The sequence below is a fragment of the Triturus cristatus genome, chromosome 9 (assembly GCF_964204655.1).
Source record: "Triturus cristatus chromosome 9, aTriCri1.1, whole genome shotgun sequence".
In the NCBI taxonomy this organism is placed as follows: Eukaryota; Metazoa; Chordata; class Amphibia; order Caudata; family Salamandridae; genus Triturus; species Triturus cristatus.
The window spans coordinates 569,000,987-569,027,555 of record NC_140592.1 but is presented as its reverse complement, the minus strand read 5'-3'; the positions used below and the strand labels follow the sequence as shown (position 1 = coordinate 569,027,555).

General features: G+C 42.9%; 1 protein-coding gene across 2 annotated transcripts in view; it reads left to right on the top strand.

Annotated features, from left to right (window-relative positions):
- Positions 1-26,569, top strand: part of MARK4 (microtubule affinity regulating kinase 4) — a 672,098-nt gene that overhangs the window by 591,974 nt on the left and 53,555 nt on the right. The window contains exons 16-17 of one of the 2 annotated variants that reach the window (XM_085625588.1): positions 9,986-10,065; positions 13,202-13,246. In XM_085625588.1, coding sequence (XP_085481714.1) covers positions 9,986-10,065; positions 13,202-13,246 — 125 coding nt within the window. The remainder of the gene's footprint in view (positions 1-9,985; positions 10,066-13,201; positions 13,247-26,569) is intronic. The other variant, XM_085625587.1, reaches the window with a different exon arrangement.

Genomic DNA, 26,569 nt, shown 5'->3' with positions numbered 1-26,569 from the left:
AATGTTCCCACTGGGTAAAATTTACAAAATTTCTAAACGAATTCGATTTATGCAGGAAGTGATTGCCATAATGTTGAAAACAATACTGTTCCGCATAATTAGCCGCATTTTCATACAAATCCTCAGCATCAAAGGCGGCATAATATTTCAAATCTGAAAACAGTGCTTCAATGGCGTGTACATCCCAATCATCAGAACGTATGTTCTGTTTAACTACATCACCCATAGAAACACGAAATACATTAGGCACATTAATGACCTCTGTAGGCCCATGAATTTGAAATTTAACTGCATCCCATGCGATTCCATCCATGACGGGCCAGGCAGTAATATTCACAAAAGTCTGGTCCCTTTTCATGATGTGGGATGAGGAGTGGGGGGCCAAAGTTCCATTGATAAGTCTAATTGTCGATCTCTCTTTGAGATAATGGCCATCCACCAAACGGAAGAAAACTACAACAAATCCAATGGACATAAACAAAAAAATACCAAAAAGCATCAACCAGATGTATGTCCAAGGAGCTATCAAAAAATGTTTCTTAAACCAGCTCACAAAAACAGCAATGTTTGATGGGGGAGTTGAGGGCAAAGAGTTAGTGTCAAAGGAAAAACGGGACTGGCCAAGTGCTGTAGATTGTAAAACAGGCGAAGGTCCACGTGTAGGATAAGCATACTCAGTCTCATCGGACAAACCACCAGCCGGTGGTATTAGCAAGGGATCAGTAACTGAATGCATCTCGATTGCAACATCAGACAAGGTGGTAGAAGCAGGAACCATCATTGAATTTCTTTGCATTGTCTGGCATGAAACTGCCGGAGTCATACTAAGAAGTATCGGCCACTCGCTGAAGTTTGACATTGTCAATAGAGATGTACCTGTTTTCTTTGCGACCAGGAAGTGGAGGTAAAATGACTGTTCTTGTACCCTGCACTCCAAGCACTGGAACTGGTGCACGATAAGAGGGGCCGAACTCCTTCTTGTTCTCCACCTTCTCACGGACCAGATCACCAACTCGGGGTAGCCAGCCGACTACCGGAATCTGAACTTCAGCTTCAGATGTGGAGGGCAAGTGTTCCTTCGAAAGAGTGTCTCTGGCTTCTTGTAGAGTCTGCAAAACAGCACAGTGATCATCTACGTCAAAGGGTGCGGTCGACGCCGCAATGTCTAGACCATCAAGGTCTGGAACAAACATTCTGATTCCGAAGAGCATCATGTACGGGGTCCGCCCACCCAGAGACCTTCTAGGGAGATTATTTAGTGCACGTTGGACGTTATACAAATGGGCTAGCCAGTTCCGGCCTGTGCCTAAAACACGTGCTGTCAATGATTGCTTTAAGTCACGGTTCATTCGCTCCACCACACTATTACCCTCAGGTCGGTAGGGAGACGAAAATTTGACTAGGACCCCCAAATTTTTCATAGCCTCCTTGTAAGCCTTAGAGGCGAACGCAGGGCCCTGATCAGAATGGAAGGTACCACACGCAAAAGTTCCCACAAAGACACGCAAATCCCTGATGACAGTCCGCGAGTCAGCACTCCTTTGTGGCCATACCCATAGAAAACGTGTGCACGAATCCACTGCAACCAAGATGTACTTGTACGCAGTATCAGAAGAAAAAGGACCGCAGTGATCTAAATAAACACAACCAAATGGCTTATTAGAGATGTACAGCTGTGTCTGTGGTGGGCGCGCAACAGTAGAAGGTTTAATCTGTTGGCAAATGTCACAATCAAGAACATAAGCGCGCGCTTGTTTATATAAACCAAACCACCAGTAACGTTGTTGTAGCAGAGATATTGTAGCTGACGCCAACCCCTCATGCGCAGCCAAGATCAGTGCTGGTCTGCAGTCCGCGTTGGGAATTATTCTATCACCAACGTCGTTAATCCTCACTAATGGGACGTTATCAGGACTTAAATGATAAATATACCGAGAGGGAAAACCCTTCGGGTAATCTCCTCCCTTCTCTGTAGCAGCAATAGCTGCCAAGATGTCATCATCAATCTTACTTTTGGATCTTGTAACTGCTGCCACTAAGTATGTAGCCACTGCTGTTTTCGCTGCCTCGTCAGCTAAGCTGTTGCCGACAGCATGGACACCAAGCCGCTGGTGACCAAGAGTGTGAATAACACTTACGAGAGGGAGACGTTCTTTAAAGTCCGCCACTCGAACCCAAAGCGTTTTATGCTTAATTGTGCTACCTTTAGTGTCGCGGTAATCATTCTGAGACCAGAAGTGTAAATTGTCATTGTAGGACTGGACACAGTAGAAGGAGTCACTCACTATAAGAGTAGTGACTCGGGGATCAGCAAACTCCAGTGCAAGCACCAGAGCCCGGAGCTCCGCCAATTGCGCGGTACAATCACCCAATGACTGCGTATGCACTGCATCAGATTGGAATTCACCATTTACGAATGTACCCACGACAATTGCGCAAGCCGCTGAATAAGCGTGCTTCGATCCAATTGCGGGTTGCGCAGACCCGTCAGTGTATATGACACAATGGTATTCTTCGAGCGGGCGCAAAGACAGAGGTGCCGGATGAACGAATTCATACTGCAAGTACTCTTGAGTCTGTAATGAGGCATCAAAGATGTAAGTGACGTCTGGCGACGTCAGTGTTGTGGCCCATTGTATCCACCGTGGATGCAAAGCTTTAGAATTGGGTACACTTGCTTTAGTCACTGCCTCTAAAGCAGGATATGGAGTTACAACCAGAATCTGTTTCCCATGCGACAGTGCGCGTTCCTTGAGGATCGCCATCTGCACAGCAGTCAGAACTTTTTCGACCGTGGAAAAACGTAATTCAGCAGAGGTGTACAAGTGGGATTTGTACGCAATGGGGACTGTGTCGCCCTCATTAAACGTCAAATACGTGAACCCCACGGCGCCTGGTACTATTCTTATTACCAGGTTAGTGCGGTTATCACGTGTCAGCAAGTATTGTGAAGCAAGAAGGTCAGCCTGTAAAGACTGTAAAATAGCAGAGTGTTCTAGCTGCCAGCTAGATTTCGAAAACGAAGGCTGTACCAAGGCGTAAAGCGGCTTGATACGCTGGGCATAATCAGGAATGTACGTACGGCCGAAATTCAGAAAACCCAGCAGAGATTGTAATTTCTTCAGTGTCGTAGGAGCACTTAAGCGTGCACACTTTTCCAGAAAGTGGGGGGCTAACCCCTTACCTTCATTGTTGAGCTCGTAGCCCAAAAACAACACCGTATATTCTGCGATGTGTGACTTCGCAAAATTGAATTTGTAGCCATAGTCAGCAAAACTCACGATAATATTGTCAACCCGAGACAGATGCGGCATCAGCTCATCATCCGTAAGATAGATATCGTCAACATAGGAGTATGCTTCGGGGTCTATTCTTTCTAAGAGAGAAACCACGCGAGCAGAAAAGACGCCAGGGCTATTTTTGTAACCCATGGCTAATCTTGTAAACTGTTTTTGTTTTCCGCCTGAAGTAAACGCTGTCCACTGGCTACTCAGTGTGGACAGGTTGTGGCTAAAAAAGCCATTGGAAATGTCAAGTGTCGTTTTAAATCTTTTACGCACGAGACTGTCGACCAAAGCCGAGCTATGTGTATTTTGTACCGCGCAGGTCCGGCAATGGGAGTTTAGGTGCCGGTAATCCAAAACTAAACGGTACGAGCCGTCAGGCTTCGTTACAGTGAATAAAGGGTTATTCATAGGGGACACACATGTTTCAATAACACCCTGATATTCCAATTGTTCAAGGATTGCCGCGACGTGGGGTCTAGCTTCACGACGCATGGGATATTGAGGTTGAGGCTGTGGCATAGACCGCAATGGAATCTCATGGCAGGGGGACAATCTGTCCCATCCCACCTGAGTACGATACACCGCCGGCGCAAGCGCAAGCGCCCACTCCTCAGCATACACTTCAGCTTGGTCCTTAGGCACTGTGTGCGCAAAGGACGGGAGGATTACTTCCTCCCCTCTAGGAGCCTCTAAAATGAAAGCTGGGGGCCAATCTGCCTCCGCTAGGAGGATATCATAGGTGGTGGTCAGATTATCCCAAAAAATCCCTTTTATTGTACGTTGTATGTCACCCTCTATTAATAAGACTATTTCATAAAGTCTGTCAGGGGGAGCCACTCTGGTGTCAGCTGTTTCAACAGTAACCGATATATCAGTTGCTGTCACCGCCAGAAATGGACGCAGAGCTTGACGGACTATGGTAATTTCCGCTGCGCTGTCCAGGAGCGTCAGCGCCCATGTCCGGTTCCGAAGCTGTGTCCGCACTATCTGAGGCATACCTTGCCGTCAGAGCCGCCACTTTCTTCTTCTGAAACGGGGGTCTTTGTCGTGCAAATTCGTCCTGCTTGCCTTTACCCTCAGTCTGTCGGGGCTGGTCACGCTGTTGTGGAGCACCCCGACCTTTGCCACTGCCTCCGCCACCGGACTGTGTAGCCGATGTTTCCTGTGAAGAACGAGGAGAGCGCTGTTCAGAAACCTGAAATCTATCAGGAGACTTTATAGCAGCACGATCGCGCAGATCATAAGTGCGTTCGCTACTTGACTGTACGGGAGAGGCAGGCCGAGAGCCCTGTTTCTGTTGCTGCTGCTTTCCCTGTTGTTTAACCTGCCATTTTTGTTTAGGAAAAAAGGGCCGGTCGTCCTTACCAGACGTTTCTGCCTTACCCTGCTGTTTTAGATCGGGATTCTTTATTACAGGCTTAACTCCTAAAGAGCTACGACCCAAATCCCGATATGCCTCTGCGATTATTTTCGCAAATTCCTGCGGTTTGTCCTCCTCAGGAACTCGTTTCAGTTCATTACGAACCTGGAAATGCAAAGCATCACCCTTCAGGTTACCAATTATCATGGTAGCCACCAGGTCAAATTGCCCGAGGAGCCGCATCCCTAACTCTATCGCAGACTCCGCACCATGGTTCTCTTGAACTCTTTTGATAACGGAGGGCAGCTGCAACATAGACGGAGTGCCAAAGCACTGCGCGTACGTCGCTGCAAAGACCTTGCCCCAATTTGCACAATCATCAATGTGGGGGACCAAGTCCTTAGGCAAACTAATGGTGAGGATCCTGTGTTTCTCCACAGGAGTAGTATTCGGGTAAACCGCTTCTATTTGGTCAAATTTTTCAGCAAGCCTAAAGGGGAAATCATCCCTAGTTTGGGGGCGCTTGCCCATAACAGAATTAACCATAACAGGACTAATGACCACCGCGTGATGATCAGTAGGCTGTCCCGCAACAGCAGGTGCCCCCGCCTGCATATTGCGCGACACATACTGCACTAACGCCCTATATACCGTAATGAGGGCAGTGTGTAGTACACGCAACTCAGCCACCGTCACCGTGAGGTAACGGGGATGAGGCGTAAATCCGGCTAGTACCGGCCAAGTGGCCCCTGCAATTGATAAAGGGCCCATTCTCGGCGGTATAACCACATGGGGAAGGGCGCCATTAAACCAAATATGGTGCTGCCAAGCAGATATTGGTATTTCCTGTGTCCTATACGGCGTATAGTTCGCCGGCACTGCAGCGGCAGTGTAAGAATGAAAGGTGTCATCATCCCCCACCGCTGGAATCGTCACCCAAGAGTAGAACAACTCATAGGGATGAGCCGCATCGGCTCCCACTACAAAGATGACGTTCATACCAGTGTCCGGTACCCCATACTGCGTCAAATGACGTTTCAGAGCTGCACGGCTATGCGCCGCAATATCCACCGACATTAGGACAACACACACGTGAAACTATCAGTAGCACAAGGGTTCAATAACCTTTTTAATTATCAAGCTTGAAAGAACCTATATCAATAGACCTAGGTAGGTTTTAAATCCGTCAGACTTGTTATCCGGAAACAAGAATGAGGGTGTTGTGGACAAACGCGAGCACTACTAAGGCGTTTCAACTCATAGACCAAACGTTAGGTGCGCCATGTTGCAGGGATTCTGCTTATACACAGAACTATGCGTAGAACCCCAGGACCTCAGTGAGTTGTGGTGTACCAGAAACTCACCTCAGAACCCAGAACCCAGTATCCGGCTAGCATAAGTGTCCCATTCGTTATCCGAGATTTAGCTCGGAGGTCCCAATGAAAAGACAACCCAGAACACGCGACTCAGTACATACTCAGGAATGGTGGGAATCGGAAATACCTGTTCGTATATTATTCTCACATCAGTCCACAACAAGAATCAACAGAGACACGGTGAAAATAAAAAGAGTTTATTTTTATAGACCACGTGTCCTAATATGCAGTACTTTGGCTAATACAAGCAGACAAATGATTAAAATCAAAACCATCAACATAGTTACAATTCCATAGAATATAAAAGGGGTGATCATGTTATAATGACAGTGGATACTACCACTTTCCCTTTACTAAGAAGCTAATATTATTATTAGTCTAACAGAAGGTCTCTTAGGCTTGAATAGGGGACCCCATACCTCAAAGATCAGCTTAGTGAAATCACATCACAGGAGCATCAGGAGTCTTCTCGCAGGAAGGCTCGTCTTCGGTCTGAATAATAAACATGATGTCCGTGATATTAAAAGCACCAACTTTCAGGTATGTGCAGCTGCTCGTGTGTTATGACTAAATAGTGGGTCGATCAACCTAGAGTGGAAAACATGCATTGTCTAACAACTCAGACTGTTTGTCACATCGTGTGCAGACCAAGGTCGCTTCACAGAGCTCGGGATGGTAACAACAGATTGCTCTCGTGTGAGGCAAAACTCGAGTCAGCAGTTCGTTTAAGCAATAACATGTGAACGCAGTGTCGTGTGCAAAAGCAGCAAGATGGCTTTCTAACTTCTGACGTGGTTATGCTAACTTAACAATGTATGTACGTATTAAGGGAGTCCTTACTACAAACAAGTGACCTGTTCTCCGGGGGTATTGTTTGTTTCATGCACCACCATAACTGCTACCTTTTTTCCTGACGTAAAATTAGTAATGGATTTAGGCCTGGTAGGGCATTCACGTACAAAGTGCCCCTTCTTACCACAGTACATGCACTGCCTGTTTACTCTACATGCCTCTCTTTCCTCTTTGGAGAGCGGTGCTCGAATCGCTCCAACTTCCATGGGCTAAGCACTTGTTTCAGACTCCACTACTGGTTTCCTAACACCCCTATCATATCTCGGACTCCATCTCTCACTTCTTCTTCTCTCACCCCCTCTCTCCGATATCTTATGATCTAACCTGAGTGTAAGATTCATTAAATTAGTAGGTTGAAGATAGATCTGAGCAAGGGTGTCTTTCATATTGTATCTCAAGCCCTGGTAGTACAAAGACATCCTCTTCTCCTCAGGCCATCCTGTCTCTGCCACCAGTCGGTTGAATGCCGTTAAATACGTAACCAAATCATTTTACCCTGTCTCAACTCTAACAGCTCTCGGTCTGCGCTAAACGTGGTGGCTCTTCGATCGAACACCCTCTCCAATTCCCTACAGAAGGCGTCCCAATCGGGGTCATCGTTTTTCACCAGAGGAACGGCCCAATTGGCCGCATCTCCTGCCAAATATGATATAGCAAATGCGACCCTGGAATGGTTGGTAGGGAAGGATGAGGGTTTACATGAAAAGTCAAGCATTATTTGTGTCAGAGAAACCTGGATCTTGTTTGGATACCCTGTGTACCTTTCGGGTGTAGCTAGAGGAATAGATGGTGGCACATGTACCTGTATCTGGGAAGGGGTGGAAGATACATCAAAAGGGTTACGTATTTGCCTCTCTAGCCTGTCTTTTAATGCAGCAGCTTCTGCCTTGGATGTAGCTAGCTCCTGTTGGGCCAACAATAACGCCTGCGTAACATCATCCAAGGTAGCCATAGTGCACACACCCCAGTCGGGAGGAGCCACAATTCGTGGGTGTGTAATTCTGTTAGTCCAGCAAATTGGGAACTCCTCAGGAAGGGTCTGTTGCCCAAAATGGTCCACCTCCTGACATCCCCAACTCTATGAGCAGAAATAAACATAGAGTAGTGAAGTGGTCAAGCGAGGGATAAGGAAAGGGAAGGGAACTGCTGGGATTTTGGAAGCTGTAAAATAAAACAACATGAGAGTAAGTACAAGGCACCCTACCACAGTCTACTCTCTGTACGTCTCGCTAGCACCATGAATGACCTACCTGTCTATGTAGAAGTACAGTTCTCATGTGTTTTGTCACTTGGGCCTATAACCATCAATCCATCCTTTCCCGTAGTTTCTATGAAGGAAAGAACACGAAAACAATTAATGCAACCATTCATGTGTTACACATGTCTAGGATGCTGCAACACTCGGTAGCCACTATATATACGACACAACTGCAAAGGCACAACTTTGTATAAGGATTCAAGTCTTGTGTGGAGAGTATTTCTCAGTGATACAATACTCAAATACACAACAAAGAAAAGTAACGAAAGTCAAAAAACAAACCGTGTCCCCTGGGAAAAGGTCTTCACGTCACTAAGAACGCTAATCCAAATAATGGAACACAAAATAGTCAAAAGGAAATTAATAGAATGCTAGAAGCAAAGGTTACGTCATCTAAGCTTCGGTGAGAAGATTAATTCAATTCTTAACCTCTACTGAAGGTAAAAACGTCTCGAGCTAGTACAGGACTACTTTGTGCTCTGGAAGTAATGCACCCCTCCCTTCATACCTCTAAAGGGAGTCCTCTGGTGTGTGTAGCAGGAAAGCGGAGAAGACTCCTCCGTCTTCAGTGCATGGGCATGTGCAAGCAGGACCTCTACCCACACGCCGCGCTTACCGCTGGAAACACGGTCCCCGCCGTATTCTTCGTCGGTGAACAAACAACGAACTGTGGTGCCAGGAAGAACCCGTAATCAGCCGATGCGGATCCTCGAAGAACGGAAAACCGGAACTAGAATTACGCATGTCAGTACGTGCCTCTTTGGTCCTGAAATACCAATGAGCCTCCTCCTGGCATCATGGGAATTGTAGTTTCTGTGCTGTCGCGGCCAGGAAGGCGCTTAGGCTCGCTGGCCCTGACAACAAGCTAATGTAGGCCAGGCAGTACTTAGAACGCTCTTGAAGGCAACTGCAACAGCTACAGGTTAGCCACCACTTTGGGAGAATACTGCTGTATAGTCTATGTAACGCATGTGATCTACAGCTCACATGCCTCAAACGGAAAATGTTACTTACCCAGTAAGCATCTGTTCTTGGCTTGTAGAGCTGTAGATTCACATGCGCCCACCCGCCGCCCTGGGTACTTATATCTGTTGCAGTTTCTTACTCATAGACATATGCATGGACATCTTTATTCTACACTTACTAACTCCATTCTCACACTCTGCGGGAAAAACAATCTTACAATGGAGTCGATGCCCATGCGCACTATCACCGAAAGGAGGAGTCACCTCGTGACTGGAAAGACTTCTTGGAAGAAAAACAGCTTGCAAACATCCGGACCCAACACTAGATAGCATGAGTATGCAAAGCATGTGAATCTACAGCTTTACATGCCAAGAACAGATGCTTACTGGGTAAGTAACATTTTCCTTTGAGCAGTAACTGTGGTTTTCAGAGTTGATTACCACCATCTCATCCATGACCAAATTACTAAATAAGGACTACTATCGGTTTTCAAATTAGCTGAAGTATCTGAGAATCAGCAGTCGCCTGCGATATGGGGCCAGAATCTGGAAATCCAATCCCAATGCTTTAGCTATTACATAGGAACCTTTTCCATATATTATACACAAAAAAGTCAAGTCTGATTAGGTTCACACCCAGGAAATGTGTGTCAAAGTTTTTTTTTCTCCATTACCCTGAATCGCTATTTTTAATAAAAACTATTCTGGTTTTTTTCTCCCATTACAAGTTCTTTAACACCTCTGCACCACTTGTTACTTAAAGGTACACTTTACCAGCTCCCCTTCCTCTTTAAAGTTTGCATATGTTTCTACTAATCTCTCCTGTTTTCTTCCTCCCCCTTTTCTTTTTTCTGCCCTGTCTCACTCTTGCTTCTCTCTATTTTCAGGGTCACTCTTGACCCCTCTAAGAGGCAGAGCTCTAACAGGTGTGTCTCAGGCGCTACTTTACCACAAGGATCTAAGATCAGTAAGTCTCGGCTCCTTTTCTGGAGTGCTGCTTCTCACCCTTGTCCTCCCTCTGTTTTTCTGTCCGTCTCTCTTGGGTACCACTCGCAGCCCTTTTTTTATCCTTCATCATCCTTCATCATGTTCGCCACCTACATCTAAACACCCCTCTCATTTACATCATCTCTTTGCTTTCCCTTGTCTCTCTTACTCTTATGTACGTAATCTTGCTCTCTCTCTCTCACCTTGTCAGCTTTCCAGTGTGTTAATCACTCTATAACTCACTTCCTTCCGAACTGTCCTATCTCATATATCTCTCTCTCTCTCAATATTTATTGCCTAATCTAGTTTTTACTTTTCACATTTTCACTTAGCTTCTTAATTACTTTTTTATTTGGTTTCTATTTCCGTTATTGTGTTTTGCGTACTTAACTGTTTTTCCCTCATTGATTTTTTTTTTTAAATGTCCATCCTATTCCTTTTCCCTTTTTTCTTTTTCTTTTTAGTTACATTTCCTCTGTTTTTACAACTTTCTTTAGTTCGTTCTTTCTTCTGTGTTTGTCTTTTACGTTCTGTCTTTTTTCTTCTTTCTAGATCACACGTGACATTACAGCTGTCTGCATGACATATTGTTGCCAGTTCATTAAATATACGTTTATTGGGCTTTGGCTCCATCCATTGGATTATTACTGTCTTACTTCATGCTGTTGCTGATTTGGTCTCATTTCATTAGAGTGCATGGCAGACTATTTTGCATCTGAAACTACCCTCGATTAGTCGCACTGTTTGCCAATTAAATTTTGTATCTCTTGTATACATTCTACATAGAGTCCAATTCATTTATTTATCTCCTATATACATTCTACCCAGAGTCCATTCCTTTCTTATTACGTTTTTCTCCGCATTAGCAAAAATAATAAAGTGGGATATAATATGATAAACAACATTTGTGATTGCATGCATTTGTGAATGGATGGATTTAACTGCACGGGCACATTTTTTGGCTATGCAATGATTGCTATCTGTATATTTTGTTTATCTTTTTTTCTGTTTTAACTTATTCATATGTGCTTTTCTTTTGCTCGTTATTTTCCTTTCTTGCTGATTTTCCTATTCTTCATTTCGTCTTTTGGCAAATAGGAGGAAATGAACATGCTTACCAGAAAGTGAGACTAATTTGGTATATTCATAAACCTGGGATTAGTTCTGAACGTAAAAACACCATTACAAATGGCTTTACATATTAATATGATACGGAATAAAGTCATAATGCTTCACACCAAGAAGTTTGTACCGCACTAGGGATTAACAATGAATGCAGGTTGACATTACAATTCAGTGATTGCTGCACAAAAGTATTATATTGACTACTGTTTCAATGCTTTGACATATTCAACTTTTGCCACAAATGACCCTAACAGCATTCTTTACCCAGGATAAAAAGAAATTGAAAGATAAAATGTAAGTGTGCAAGTTGGGTAGCGGTTTGGATCCTGTTGTAGTTTTTTAATTACACTAAAGTTGGTGCTTGCACTTAAAGGTGCTAACTTCGGCTTGCACCACAGGGTCCAAATAACACGGAAACAGGAATACTAGCAAAGTGGAATGTCTTGTCTGAAGACTTGGTCTTCTTTTAATCATTATGGATTTTATCATTCAAATCTTAATAATTATGGAAAGAAGAAAGTCGGCTTAATACAGAGATTTCACTTCCAGAGATGATTCTGAGGATTAGCACAGAGGTAGAAAGTTTCTTAATGCTAAACCAGGTTGGCTTATGGGACTGGACCTGGAACAAAAAGCCTGCTCCTTCTAGGAGGGGCTGCTTTAAAAAACTGCCACACGAAAGCTGAATTTTTCAGTACAGTTGCAAATGCACAATGCACCCTAATGCAAGTAAGGTAAATGCCCTTCATTGCCACTAGATGTGTGTCCAAAAAACGCATAATTTAGTTTTCAGTGGGTCCCCCACACCCATGGGCGCCAATGCAACTGCATGTGCGTCACTATTCTTAGTTATGCTCCTGAAACCTTCCCCCAGCTAAGATTTGATGTACTATTTTAATTGGCACTGTGTGTCAAAGCATTCAGCGTCTATTGCTGTATGCTTTTCTACGTGATAAAGAGCATCCCACTTACAGGATTTGCAAGCTCTGTAAGTGAACTAGTGTCACAGGCTTTGATACACAGTAGTGGATTATATCAGTGTAGCAATTCATAAAAGGATACAAAGCCTTTTACAGCTAAGATAAGATTAATGTTTGGTTGAGACTAGGCATGCAGAGGGCATCACATTTAGATCTAAATACAGGGCTGGACTGGCATACAAATTAAAATGTGTTATTTTCTTAGTGTAGCTGGCTTGAAAGTGTGTTGGGTCTGTGGAACCTAATGCCAATAGGAAAAACCAGCACAAAGTATTCAAATAGTCTTCATTATTCATGTCAGTAAGCATTATGGACGTAACATGGTTGTATTAGTGCAACCTAGTAAATAAGTTTCTCCAATGTCCCATACAACTGATTTTAACCTTGGTACCGCTTGGGCCTCAGATTCACACAATAGCAGCCTCCTATGCCTTCTCTCTCTTGAAAGAGGTTGTGAGTTACAACTGGGATAGGTTTTGGAGAGGGTTGTTCCCCGCCACCCTCAAACCCTAGTTTTAATTGTTTAATTTTTCCATATCTGACCATTGAATCAGTGGGATGCCTGTCATTATCTGGCTTGGTTGTATGTTACCAACTTCTCCCATCACTGTCAAAATTGGGCAAACTGCGTTGATCTGTTGAAATCCCAGTAAATGCTCCTGTGCATCCCCATGATATGTCAGCCTTGAGAGGAATCATTTCAGGTGCGCCAGGGATATACAGGCTCGTCACTCAGGATTCAACAGTATGCATTATTCTTACTTCCCCACACTATGGCTTCTACAAATAGACATTACATTTGGAGGAGAAAGCACATCTTAGTCTGCATCAACAATTCATTCTAATTTTCATTGTCCACCCTGTGCTTTGCTTTATCATTTCTCTAAAGTGTACAATTTAATTTCTTTAGAGACACCCCGTATTCCCTTTTGAGATAAAACACTCATTGAAATGTGTGTGTGTACAGAGGTTTTGCAGGATTTATAATCTTTTCCATCCTTTCTTTTCAAGGGTCACAGACCAACCTGAGAGAATCGGGGGACCTCCGATCACAAGGTAAGTCATGTTGAGAGACTGCTGTAATTTTTAAGACGACAGTGAACTATAATTTCATTTTTCATTGATGATTTGATAATGATAAGTGAATGCACAACCTTAATCTGTGAGACTGGTGAAGAAAACGATCAACTTTTGATGTCTAATCAAAGCAGGACTATTCTTACTTCAGCATATCATAGAAGGTCTTAGGAGTCCAGCCATACTGTAGCCAACTCTGATGAAGTGGTAGACTCTAGAGCGACACCATCCTCAACCATCATTGGTCATAGAAAGAGCCTCCCCATTCCATGAGAATACTCCTGGAGCAAAGCCATTCTTTGTCCCACTCACAACAAGACAATGTATCTCTCATTCCGGTACTGTGTTGGACAGGTGCTCAATACCGGTACTCTGAGGTTCAAAAAAAGTTCAGATTTTTGGGATAGCCAACACAATAAGAAATAGCTACATTTGCATACTTTTATAATCGCTTTATATATGGTCTTTGTAATCTTTTTTGGATCTCTGCACAACTGAGTTGGACCCCCTTGAATTCTCAATTCTCCTCCTAAAGAGCAGGAGGAATTATTACTGTGGCAAAATGAAAATTTCACCACAGCAGACCCTGAGTGCAGATTGGTGAGTAGTATTTTTGGAACATGTTTACTCAGACCTCTCTATTCAACTCCTTTTTTGGTATTTTTTTTTAGCAATTTTAAGCTGAGATTGCTGGTTTGTATTCTCAGTGATGGGAAATCTGAGGAATTTAATAAATAGGAGGTTGTGAAATGTGCCATTCCTCCCCAAATTTTCATGTCATTGCGAACATTGTTTGTAAAATAATATCCTTACATTGGGGAACACTGGTCCCGTACCACGTGCAATTCGGGAATTTGGGGCCAGTGTTCTGCAAATATCTCCCATTATCTTGCAGTTGCACTGGGGGTTTAAAGATTTTCTTGAAAATCACACTTTGCAATTTTTCTCATGTCAAAGTTTCTCACTTTTTGCAATACCTTCATTTCACTTAAAGGATTTTTGCAAACTTTCTACATCTTCTTTCTTATATTCAAACCTATATTTTACTGTTTGGATATTTTTGCAAGTGATGTTCTAAAAAGTAATGATTGTTTTTGCTTTTTTGTTGAAGTACTGTTTGTTTTTTCTGTGATGGGATGGTCATGTATCCCTTAGAAAATTCCTGGTGAGTAGTATGGGAAGTGAAGGGGATCTAGCTGAGACTCGGATGTGACATTTATTATAGGATCTGGTCTAGGATCCATCCTGGCTCCAGTGAGATGTGCTGACTGTGTCCTGTCGTAAATTGCAGACACCGGGGCACATTCAGCAGTGCATGCAATTTGCGAGCTTTTCTTTTAAAGCAGCAACCTACAAGAGTTAGGAAGATGGCTCTTATTTCCACTAGCCAAATGCATCAGTTGAGAGGCCATTGCACTCCTTCTGTTTAAGTCTCATCCTGGCTGGGAGCTGACTGGAGCCTAACACCTTGATACCAGTTACATCGAAGAAACAAAGAAAGCTTGTCACTTTCACTTTCACTTTGTAAGTGCTTAAGGGATAAACTATGGTTCGGTGCAGACCTTTGACTTTCCCAAGCTCTGTATGAGAAGTACATTCACTGTAAGAATGCCAGATGTCTGCCCAGATGAGTAATTGCACTAATAACCATTTTTATAGCACTTAAAATAGGACATTTCTAAACTTATGCCTTGTCGTTTTCATGCAGCTGGTAAATCCTGGTTTATAACTCACAAAGCTATGTTACAAGGATGAGGACGTGATCTGCAGGTAACACAAGGGTATCTGCAACAAAATCAGTAACTCATTAAGCTGCCTTCATAAAATGCAAATATGTGACCTGCTTGTTACACGCTGTGCTTGCATCAAGAAAGTAACTTTTAATGCTATTTTATGAGTCAACTAGACTTGACACTGATCTCTCCAGCAAGTTCATTAACCACCAGTTTATTTTACCTCAACCCCATGAAATATTTTAAAATTCAGTCTGACCAATTACGTAAGCCAGAGCACATTTACTTTCACATTTGTCCTTGTTGCCAATGTATACGTTCATTGCCATATTCCACTGCTCATTACTTTCCCTCTCGTCCTCCGGCCCTGTTCGTCTGCCATCCTTTGATGCCAAATTTGTGGGATTCCAGAATATTTTTAAAATTTTTCAAAACTGCACCTTCTCCAGAAAGTCAATGGATTTTTATTCTAACTTGTATATGAAATCATTCTGTGCTACAGACTATTTATGGCCCTGTACACATGTAAAGGTAATAAACGCACAAGTGGGCTTCATAAATGAAAGTGCTTTGCCTCTTTCTTGTCTGCCACATTGTTCACAGATTATGTAATACCTGGTTTTGATTTGCCTGGTGCTGTCAAGCCTTTTATTTTGCAGGTTGCACATACCATTCAGTTTTTTAGTCTGAAAAGTGCAGTTACTTTTTTCCATGCATTCTTGCATCTGTTGGTGGAGACCAAACTAGAGAGCATCCAGGCACTGTAATTCGGTTGCTACAAACCAAGATGAATAAAGTTTTGTAATTACATTTTATAGTGCTTCATTCCCCTTGTGAGATACCAAAGCACATTATTGGAAAGATAGCATGCGATACTGTAATGGAGTGCTTAGTTGGAATTTTGAAGAGTGTTATAGTTGCAGTGAGATCTATGTGCGAAGAATTCTGGTGTTTTGCATGAGTCACTAGAGCATTGCTCTTATCCTGCCTATGGTCATGGTACTTAACAGTGTGATGTATTAAATTCAAGTGATAGATAGAATGCTTGCAGTTTACATTAGTCGGTTTCTATGAGTTTCTCTGAGTTATTCTTTAGATCCCATATATAAATTGGTTTCATGGGTGGCTGCCACCCAGTGCTTTAAATGGGCCGGTACTGTCCGGTACACAGTACCGGCACTTTTTTATTTTGAGCGGGAGAGTACCGGCACTTCTCAAGAGAAATGCTATACTTTTAATTGGAGAGTGCCGGCATTTCTCAAAAACAAGCAGGTACTCTGTTACAGAGTACCTGCACTTCAATTTTTCCAATTCAAGCACTGCTGCCACCTCAACCAAGCCACCTTTAAATAGCCACCTTGTATATAATCTTGGAGAGACGTTATAAGCGGTAAACAACGTTTACCCCGAAACTTTTTCAACAAAGGGAATCACAACACGTTCGTTACAACGACCGCGTTTTGATTCCGCATACCATTACTCCGCAAGTCGGAAGAACGACTTGCGGAGGGGTTGGGGGGGGAGGTGTTGGATTTAAAATTCAACACCTTCCCTAGTGTTTAGGTCTTCTTAGCTACATGTGTTGTGAAGGAGGGATTGCTGTAAATTAATAAGCTGAGTAATTTTACACTACAGAAGAACTGTGGATTGCAGAATACCAGTTTCTTTTGGAGAGAAAATTTTGGCTTTCACAATCTTATTTCTTTTGGTAATAAGGGTGAAGTCAGTCTTGTTGTTGCGTTTCAGATTTGGGCTCAACATCCTGGCTTGGTGAAGGCTTGGCAGTGTTTTGAAATGGTTGATGTCGCTGCTTGTTGAATGTCTCATGTTTGATTGGATGTTGTCAGGGTTTGATGTTATGACAGACGTGTAGTTATCTTAATGGTTCACAGGAAAGGTTGAACTTAGCTGGAGAATGAATGGGTCAGTGTAGTATTCATAAACATTGTCCGAGTAATGTGGAGATGTTCATTTGTACTAGTTAATATCTTCAATTAAGAGAGGATTTGAATAATTGCAACATGTTGCGGGAAAACTTAAATAAAGAATAAAGTCAAGACTCCTTTTTGGCAAGGCAGACACAGCTTTATACTGTCACGACAGGAAGAGCAGCTGTCTTCACACAGGCAAACACCTGGTCTCAGTATGCTGCTTCACCGGCAGCCACTTTTATACTTAGTCAGACAATGTGTGTTACAAATGATTAAACATTAAGTTACTTAGAAGTCACATATTGGTTACAGAATCTTTAGCCTATTTCTTACACATTCTTCATTGTAATTCCAACAATGCTTAACAAACAAACTATTCTCTACTCGTGAATGCATGCGTATTTGCATGTGTGCTTTATCATTCTGCTCCCAAGACGTCTTATTAGATTCTGTGTGCTCTTGACTAATTCAATCTCCTGCTAATATTGTTCAGTCATGTTCCTAATTTACTGAGACCACAGAATACGTGCCTGTGTGCTTAAGACCATAAATTCCTTCAAGTTTACAAACACAAGTTTTCCTCTAACTAAGACCTTGCAGGTTATTCACTCTATTTTCAAGTGAACTTTTCACCTCTCTGGCATCAGCACCAATTTTAGGCCTGCCTTGATCTTTCTCCACGTATAGCTGTGCGACTCGCTCTGCTGAAGTCTCCTGTTGCCCCATTTCTTCATATTTCATTTCTTCTATAACATTCCCCCCCTAGTTGATATTTCAACTACTGGCTCTAAAGTTTGCTCTGTACTTGACACTAGGTAATGTGTTGGCCTAAGCATCTGCTACGTGTGTTAGTATCCTAACTGGAAACCCCCTTCCCACCTTTGTACTAATCCTCATACAACATTCTAAAATCAATTGAATACCAAAATATACTATTAATAATTCCACAAGAGATGGCAGCAAGGCTCACAATAGTCGTGACATCAAAGCAAAAAAAAAAGTCTGGTCAGAAATGCAGTCGGCAATGACTATTAATTCTTATTAGTCACCCACCACCAAACCAGTGACTTTGTGCGCAGAGATCATCAGTGCGCAGTGTTTAGGTGTGTTTGGCCTTTTCCCCTGCCCACTTCCTCCATAATGGCTTGAAATAGGAAATGGGCACTTGCCTAGGGGCCCGGCCCTCTGGGGTCGTGGCAGAGGATTCTCAGTGGTTCTCCTTCACTCGGCCAGCGAAACTCGAGTGCAGTGCCGTTAGGCTGCTCCTGGGTTGGTTCTTCTTCTAGCACTCCCTCTTCTCCGTCGGATGCCTTACTCTCCACTCCGTTTGACTCCGCAACCACTGCGGGTCCAGTCTTGTTCTGGTTGTCTTCCTCCCTTGGCCTCTTCTCTCTCCTTCCCAGGGCGTTCTTCTCTTCCTCGCTCACCATCCTCGCCGTCTTCCTTAAGATCGCCAGACAACATCGTGGTCATTTTGGATTGGCCCACTGGTATGTCACCCTCAGCGTTACATGAGTGAGCGGTGGCGGCCATGTTGGAATTCCTGCTTACCTCGGACACAGGATCACATTGCCTTACCTCTAAATATGGACTTTTGGGCCATACAGAAATGGGACAGCGTGCCAGGAAATCAACATTTCCTTGCAGTCTTCCCGGGACGTGGAATGCCTGAAAAGAAAAAGGCTGTAAAGCTTAGAATCAGTGAAGTATCTTTGGATTGGTATCTTTAGATTGGTATCTTTATGAGCAGACAGCCAAGTCAGCGGAGCATGTTCCGTGAGGAGAATGGGCGTAAGACCTAGTAGGTAATACTGGACGGCCTCCATGGTCCATTAATGGCCAAGCATTCCTATTCCATAGTAGAATAATGCACCTCCCGGGTAAAACATTTCCTAAGAAATAGGATAGGTCTTAGATCACCTTGTTGGTCAGGCTGAGATAAGACATCACCCAGACCTCTGTCTGAAGCATCGGTCTGATAAACAAATGTCTTTTTGAAGTTGGGGCACATTAGTACAACTGCATGACATAACAGGTGTTTTAACTGTTGAAAGCTGTCTTCTTGGATTTTGGTCCACACAATTCAGGCATGTGGGTACTTCTGAGTGAGCATATCTGTTAAAGGGCCAGCCACTTCGGAGAACTGAGGAATGAATCTCCGATAGTATCCCTCTAATCCCAGAAAGGACCGAATCGCCCTGTTGTTGTGGGGTGAGGGATATTCTCTATAGCCTCTAGTTTGTTATGTTGGGGTTGGATTGCTCCCACCTCTACGGTTTAACCTAGGTAATCTACGTGGTCCGTGGCAAGAGTAGTTTTGGGGGCTTTAGAGTGAGGCCAGCTTCTTTTACAGTTTTGAGGACCTGCCCCAAATGTTGCACAACTGTCCCAGTCGGGGCTGTATATAATATTGTCGTCTAGATAGGCGACAGCATACGAATGGTGGGCTCGTAATAGTTTGTCCATAAGTCTCAGAAAAGTGTATGGAGTACCGTGAAGACCAAAGGGCATAACATTGAAGTGATAGAGACCTGATGGGGTAGAAAAGGCAGGTTTTCTCTGGCTGTTCAAGTCAGAGGAATCTGCCAGTACCCTTTATTTAAATCTATATTTGACAAGTATTTCGCCCTTCCTAACCTCTCTACCAACTCATCCACACCGGCATGGGATAGGGGTCAAATTGGGAGTAACCTTCAGTTAATGGAAATCTATACAAAATCAGGTACTTCCATCTGGTTTTGGGACAAGTACTACTGGCGAACACCAGGCACTCCGAGACGGCTCGATGATGTCTGCCTTTAACATTGCCTCTACTTCTTGTTCTAACACTGGACATCTGGCCTCCAGGATCCGATAAGGTTTCAGTTTTACCACCTGGCCTTTCTCTTTAATGATGTCATTGGCAATTAGCGATGTTCATCCTGGATTACTAGAACTAAAACCGGAATATTGGTCTAGCAATTCGAGTATTTGCTGATGTTGACTCCCTGTTAGTTTGTTCCACATCTTTGGTTTTTCCCCAAATGTAGTTCCGAAAGGGTATTTCTAGAGGGTTTGTAAGTTTAATCTGTCCTACTGCAGCTACCGGACCTTTCTTCTGTTCTCCAGGCTCCTCCCACTTTTTTTAGTAAGTTGCTATGGTAGGTATGAACAGTACTGTTGTGTGTAGATTTAGATTCTGTATATAGGTTTCCTGATTTATGCCCTTATATAGGTACAATCCATATTGCCCTTATTTAGGCATAGAAAATCCAGCCCTTATTTAGGCATTATCCATGCTAACCAAATACAGGCATGGTCTCCTACATCCATCCATCCACGTCACAACGAGTTCTTGGAAAACTGGACTCTTAAGCCTTTAGGAATTTCCCTTGCTTGGATATTGATTTCTCCAAGAACTCATTTAGTATGCATGAACATCTATTCCTTAGGGGTTCATTCATGACGTTCCGATGCCCGACTTTTACGTCAATACAAGCATTCCTAAACACCTTCAAGGTAAAAATATACCTGCACTTGCCCTGGCAAACCACGGTTCCGGCACGATCCAGCTCGACTGCCTACTTGCGGTTCGCCACGGCAAGTTCGGAAGGAAATACGCACTGACCAGATGCTGTCATCCTCTTTGCAGAGAATCCAGCTCCAGTGTTTCTGACTCCCCTTGCGGGGTGTTAGATATCGAGTCTTGGAAAAGAGATTCCAACCTCGCACATTCTAAGGTATGGAGCAGACTAGAACTTAGAGAAACTTTTGGCAACTCTTGGCAAAACTAAAACTATAGCTATAGTTAGCTATACTTTAGAAAACAGCACCTACTTCTTACCTCGTACTACACTTAGGTTAGGTACACTGGGGTAGAACTCTTTAGAAGCATCATATGGGTATTCACATTTTAGCCTGTTATTTATGTATGTATTTTATTAATATATGTCATAGCTACAAACCATGTTATTGCAGTATTATTTTATCTTACTGCTAACTCTGTACATATTGTACTTAGCAGCCTGTCTTACGATTGTTCATATCTCTTGCATGAGAAATAAGACTGTTTAACAAACCCTTTTTATTGAAATGCCCGTCTCTCTATTTCTGTTCAACTCTGTAGAAACGAAGCATGCACGATTGACTGAGTGAAACTGTTATCTATCGTTCCCACGGTTCTGAGATTGTTCCGATTCTAAGGGAAACAAAGTTGTCATGTTTATGCTGTTGTCAGAAGCTAATCCCTTCTTGTGTATTCGAGAATTATCTAGTGACCTCTGAGTTAGCTGGCACACACAAGTAATTAAGTTTAATGTACTCGATAGAGACATACAGACCTCAGTGCTATGTCAAATCTATAGTGTATATTATTCCAATGCGCAGAGCCTATCAGGGATATAGGAACTACACTACATGACGCCCAACGTTTGGTAAGGCACTAATTTAACGATAGATACTGGAGTAACTCAGTCATGCTTTTCTCCCCTACTCAAAATACTCCATAAGACGTCTGGAGTGGGTAGGGATAATATCCGCCATAGCTGAGTAGGACAAAAATCCTATGTATTAGCTGTTTGGTTTGTTCAACGTTGAAGGATACAGTGTTCCAAAATATTGTGCACCTTATCTTTGTTCCCTTGAAACTTGCTCTGAAACTTTCATTAAATTATGACCGAAAACGGCACAAACACCGATACTGGTGGTACTGCGGCTGACCATGTCACAGCAGCTTTTAATCGTACTGGTTTTCAAGAAACCGACGAGGATTCTATAATCATCCATCCAAATCTAAGGAGAGCCATCACTCTAAAACGTATAAAACATGGCCTAACACCAAGAGGTGGTAGAGCAGTTTTTGTGATAGAGGCACATGAATCTCACCAGACAGAGGTATTCTATTCATGGATAGTATTCCCAGAATCAAATCCAGTAACACACTTGTTTCACTTCTACAAAGAAGATGATCCACCTGAGAAACATATTCCTTTCGAGCATATTGAAATTCTCTTGCTGCAACTGATGTTGAATATGTTTTTGATCCTTATTTAAAAACGCAAGCATTCCTGCTATACGAACACGAATGTCCTATGCCTATTGAAATGCTCCCTCTCGATCAGTATGAATTCATAATTTACACTGACGGATCTGCACAACCCGCTACGGGGAGTAAACAAGCTTACAGTGCAGCATGCGCGATCGTTAAAGGTCGTATGCGCGATGGCAAATTCAGATCAATGGTCACAAAAACGCAATGGAGATTTTACAGCTCAGCGAGCTGAACTACAAGCATTAAAGATGGCAATTGAAAATACAGATCACAAATTCCCCACACTCAGTGTGCGATTCTTTTTACCGTGTTCAATCTTATAATGAATATTTACAGAATTGGCTTCAAAATGGTTTCAAAGATGCAAAAGGTGGCACAATCAAGCATAAGATGCTTTGGGAGCAGGTAGTTCAGTTGCGAAACGGACTACAAAACACTCACGTGATACACACGCTGAGTCATCAACGTGATGGCGTTCACGTTGAAGGGAACTCATTGGCTGATGAAGCCGCTAAAGGGGCTGTGCAAACGGCTACCCTAGCTGCAATCACTCGTTCAAAAACTAAAATAGACAGTGAAATAATGCTGACTGTCAATGCTTCAAGCAAAGGCAGCGGGGCAGTGTTACCTAAAAAAAAATTCCACTCATATATAACTGATGCAAACAATGTTCCGTTTGCTCGAATCCCTGGAGTGGGGGATCGGGTAATATCAAACATGGAACGAAGAGCAGCTTTGATTTACGAAGTACGTCTGGCGGAGGGTCTGACACATCAGGGGATCTCTAAAACCATTTTAGAACTAAAAGAGATGTACTGGTGGCCAGGAATGAATACACTGATTTATATCTTCATATCTTCATCAATAACTGCATAGACTGCAATAGAGATCGCAGTACAGAACACCGCCAGGTACCTGACTACAACATAGCCAGCCCAGTTCAAACACCATTATTAGACCGCATTAGACTATCTACGTGCAGGCGTCCTCATGGACAAATGCACGCCCACAGACACTAAATCAAGGTTCCTATGGATGTGGCCTCAGTGATGGGCTGACGCTCGAACTGTTATAAAAGATTTGCGAGTCTTTATCGGCACATACAGAATTGCCACTCTACATTCTGACCAGGGTCCTGCGTTTAGCTCTCGAGCTTTCAAAGAAGCCATGGCCAGTTTGGGCGTAGCATTGCGGTATTCTTCTCCATTCCATCCTGAGGGAAATTCTGTTGTGGAAAGAGAAAACCGGGACATAAAGCAGTCTATAACAGCTAGGGTATTAAGTTGGGGCGATAGGTGGGTCAAACACCTTTATGGGGTCCAACGCGCACTTAACAACTTGCCAAGAAGTTCTCTAGGGGGAGTCACTCCGTATGAAGTACTATTTGGAACTAGAATGTTGGTACCGGACCTTGATATGCGAGGCACAGTGATGGAAAATAAGAAATTTGATATCAAAGATCGTTTGGCTGTTTTACAGGACTTAAATGAACTGAGAACAAAACAGAGCAACGTGCTCCTGAAGCCAACCATCACTGAGGAAAAAACGTCCGTCCCAGCAAGGCCTGTCTGGATCCCAAAGCTTGGTGATCTAGTCAGAGAAAAGATTGCGCACAAGAAGGAATTTGGGCCTTCTTACAGACAACCAGTACCTGTCCTAGCAATCCACGGATCGAGAACAGTACTACTGCCGCCCCTTGCTGGTAAAAAGGAGAAAAGATTTGTGTCCATTGACCTGATCAAACCACACTATGTGGCCTATACTAAGCAGTAGGCCAAGTGGACTCTGCCAATGTAGCAGTCGCACTCCGCTGGCTACAATCCAAGAGGTTCAAACTGAGAGACTCATCACCTTTGAAGATTCTGCAGTGAGAAATAAAGGACTAAGCAACAATGCCATGGAATTTATACCTCTTGAGACCCAAATAACAGTTCGTCCTGATACACATGTCTACAATGAAGTAACAAGTGATCAACTGGTTCCAGCAAACTCAACAAATCCTGATGCAATTCCAACCATTGGCAGAACTGCCTCTGGCTATTTCATGAACTTTTATACGTTTTCTGAGGATCCCAGTGAACCTGAAACGACGCCAGCACAAAGAACTTTCAAAGAACAAGCAACAGACTTTTTTCATTTCCTGAAAAAAACGTATCTGGTTTCACCATGGATTGAACTATCGATTGTTTTGGGAATATTCTTCTTTCTACTATGGTTAGCTCTGGTAATAACTCTGAGTATGCTGATCAATGGAAGATATATTCAAATGGACACAGCAAGTAAAAGAGTGATCTTACTTCTCCAGCCACACAAATCATTCCATTGTGAAGCAAGAGACTTGTCAGCAGTGAATATCACAGCCGTTTCTATACATGATGGTATAGTGTGGGACCAAACTCAATATGACATTTTTGGCCCGTTGGAGCTTTTGAAGATTCTACATTTATTTAAGATTTCATTAAGTGACTTTATTACCTCTTGTACCTTTTCTGATGATTGGGACTTTGAGACAGTTAATAACATGTCTGATCTAGAGATGTCTACTGTATTCACAAATCATGAATATTTAGAGGGTTCATCGGACTATGAACAAATGTATTGTCATAACCACTATGGTCATCATTTCTTGCATAAATCTGCAATGCCTAGAAATGTATTTTGTATAACCAATAGGAACATTGTCCTACACCTCTAAAGGGTAGTTCGAAAACTTTTGCAATTAATTTTCCATATTTTTCAGGCTTCAATTTGTCTAATCCAGAAACGTTTTACTTAAAAAATGTGAACAAGACAGGAATGACAAATATGTTAACCAATACGAAACAGATTTACTCTGCAGCCTTTATTGCCCAACTGTCTAGACAGGGTTTCGACTTTTGGAAAGACAACATTGAGACAAAAACTGTCTGGGGTACAAAAGATTGGCAAGTACAGGGGGTAGAAGCATTGTTTAGAGCCTGAATCATCCCTGAGCAAATTATGTTTTTGAATGACACTGTCCAGCAAACGTCTTGCCTTGGATTAGCCAGAATCAAGACATGAACACACCGACCATACCAATACCTGCAAGCAATAGCACTACACGGGGGGGGGGTCGACATACATAATATTTTGCATCACAACAGATCTGATCCAGAATGGAAAAAGTGGTTGCTCTGGCCCACAGACACAAATAATTGTCAAGATCGATTCCTGAATAAAACACAGGATTTCCCTATCAATAGGCCAGACCCTTACTATGTTCAAGGACAGCATCCAGGGGTAGTAACAACATTCAGTGTAGGGAATCTCTGCCTCGATTGGCTACAGAAAGCTACACTGAAGGATGTTAAACAACTCTTAACTTTACTTCAAGAAGGTGCAGGCCTTAGGGAATTCTTGCTAGTACCAAGAAAACCATGTCAAAAACATTTCATATATGCCGGTATCTACGCTGCTTACAATGAAGCATAGAAGGTTACCCAAGCAGAGACTGCAGAATGAATACGAGAAATTGATCGTATTAATTTAGAGAAATCTCTCTCTGTAGTAGACAATGGGTTAACGACTCTGTCGTCCAGAATATATTCATTGAACAGCATTGTGTCTTCTGTCATAGACATCATGAAACAAGACTTGGTCATGTTGCAACATGGTCAGTCTCAGCTACGTTCTATCATGCTATTGGGCTGGAAGCTACAAAACTTGCGTGCAGGCTATGTGCCTTGGCGTTTAATCAACACTACGTCACTGTTTTCAGAATTCAATCTCACTGATAAACAGATCAGACTGGCACAAAGGGGAGCAGACTACACTATGCTGAGCATTGAAAAATTGGAAAGGTTACCATTCACGGTGGCAGAAAAACCAGCTACTGAGTGGATCATACATGGTAAAATAACTTTCCATTTACAGTATTGCCTAAAACATATACCAGTTGGCAAATATGAAAGGTTGGGTAAAGAATACATCAAGACATCCTGGGATTTACCTTACACGCATAGATGTTAGAGTGGGGAACGTGAAGTGTTTCTTAGCGGTGAAAACTGTGAGCACACACTAAGCTGTTCTCTCCTTTATCAGGGTATTAACTTACACGGGGCCTGTGATGGTTCCACTACAAACTTATCCTGTCACCTGCAAGTTTCACCGGCTGCAGTGATTAATCCATTTTTGGACAACTTTCTAATGGGAGTTACATTATGTTGAATGATCACAGCTGCTGTGGCATGTTGCTAGGTATTCCATATCTGGTTACGGTTACATCCAGGGTCACTTGCTGTATGCAAGTCTTGTTTCCACAAATAGATACAATCAGGGAGTCGCCTTTATGGCCTTCACTGAACATCTCTTCTATACAAATTGATACTCTAAGCAGAATGAAAGCCATTCTTTTACAAAAAACAGTGCCACTGACCTCTGCCAAAGAAACCTATGCTCTACAAGTCGCAAGGACTTTTGCGGAAATACATACCCTTTTGTATACAAACTGCCCTGTACATTTCTCGGAAATGTTAGGTCGTATCTTAAAAATGTCTGATACAAGCGGTATTATATATGTATTTAAGAACGTGTGTGCAGGACTGTTAGCACCCTTTCAAGCAGTCCTCGGAATTTTTCCAAACTTCGT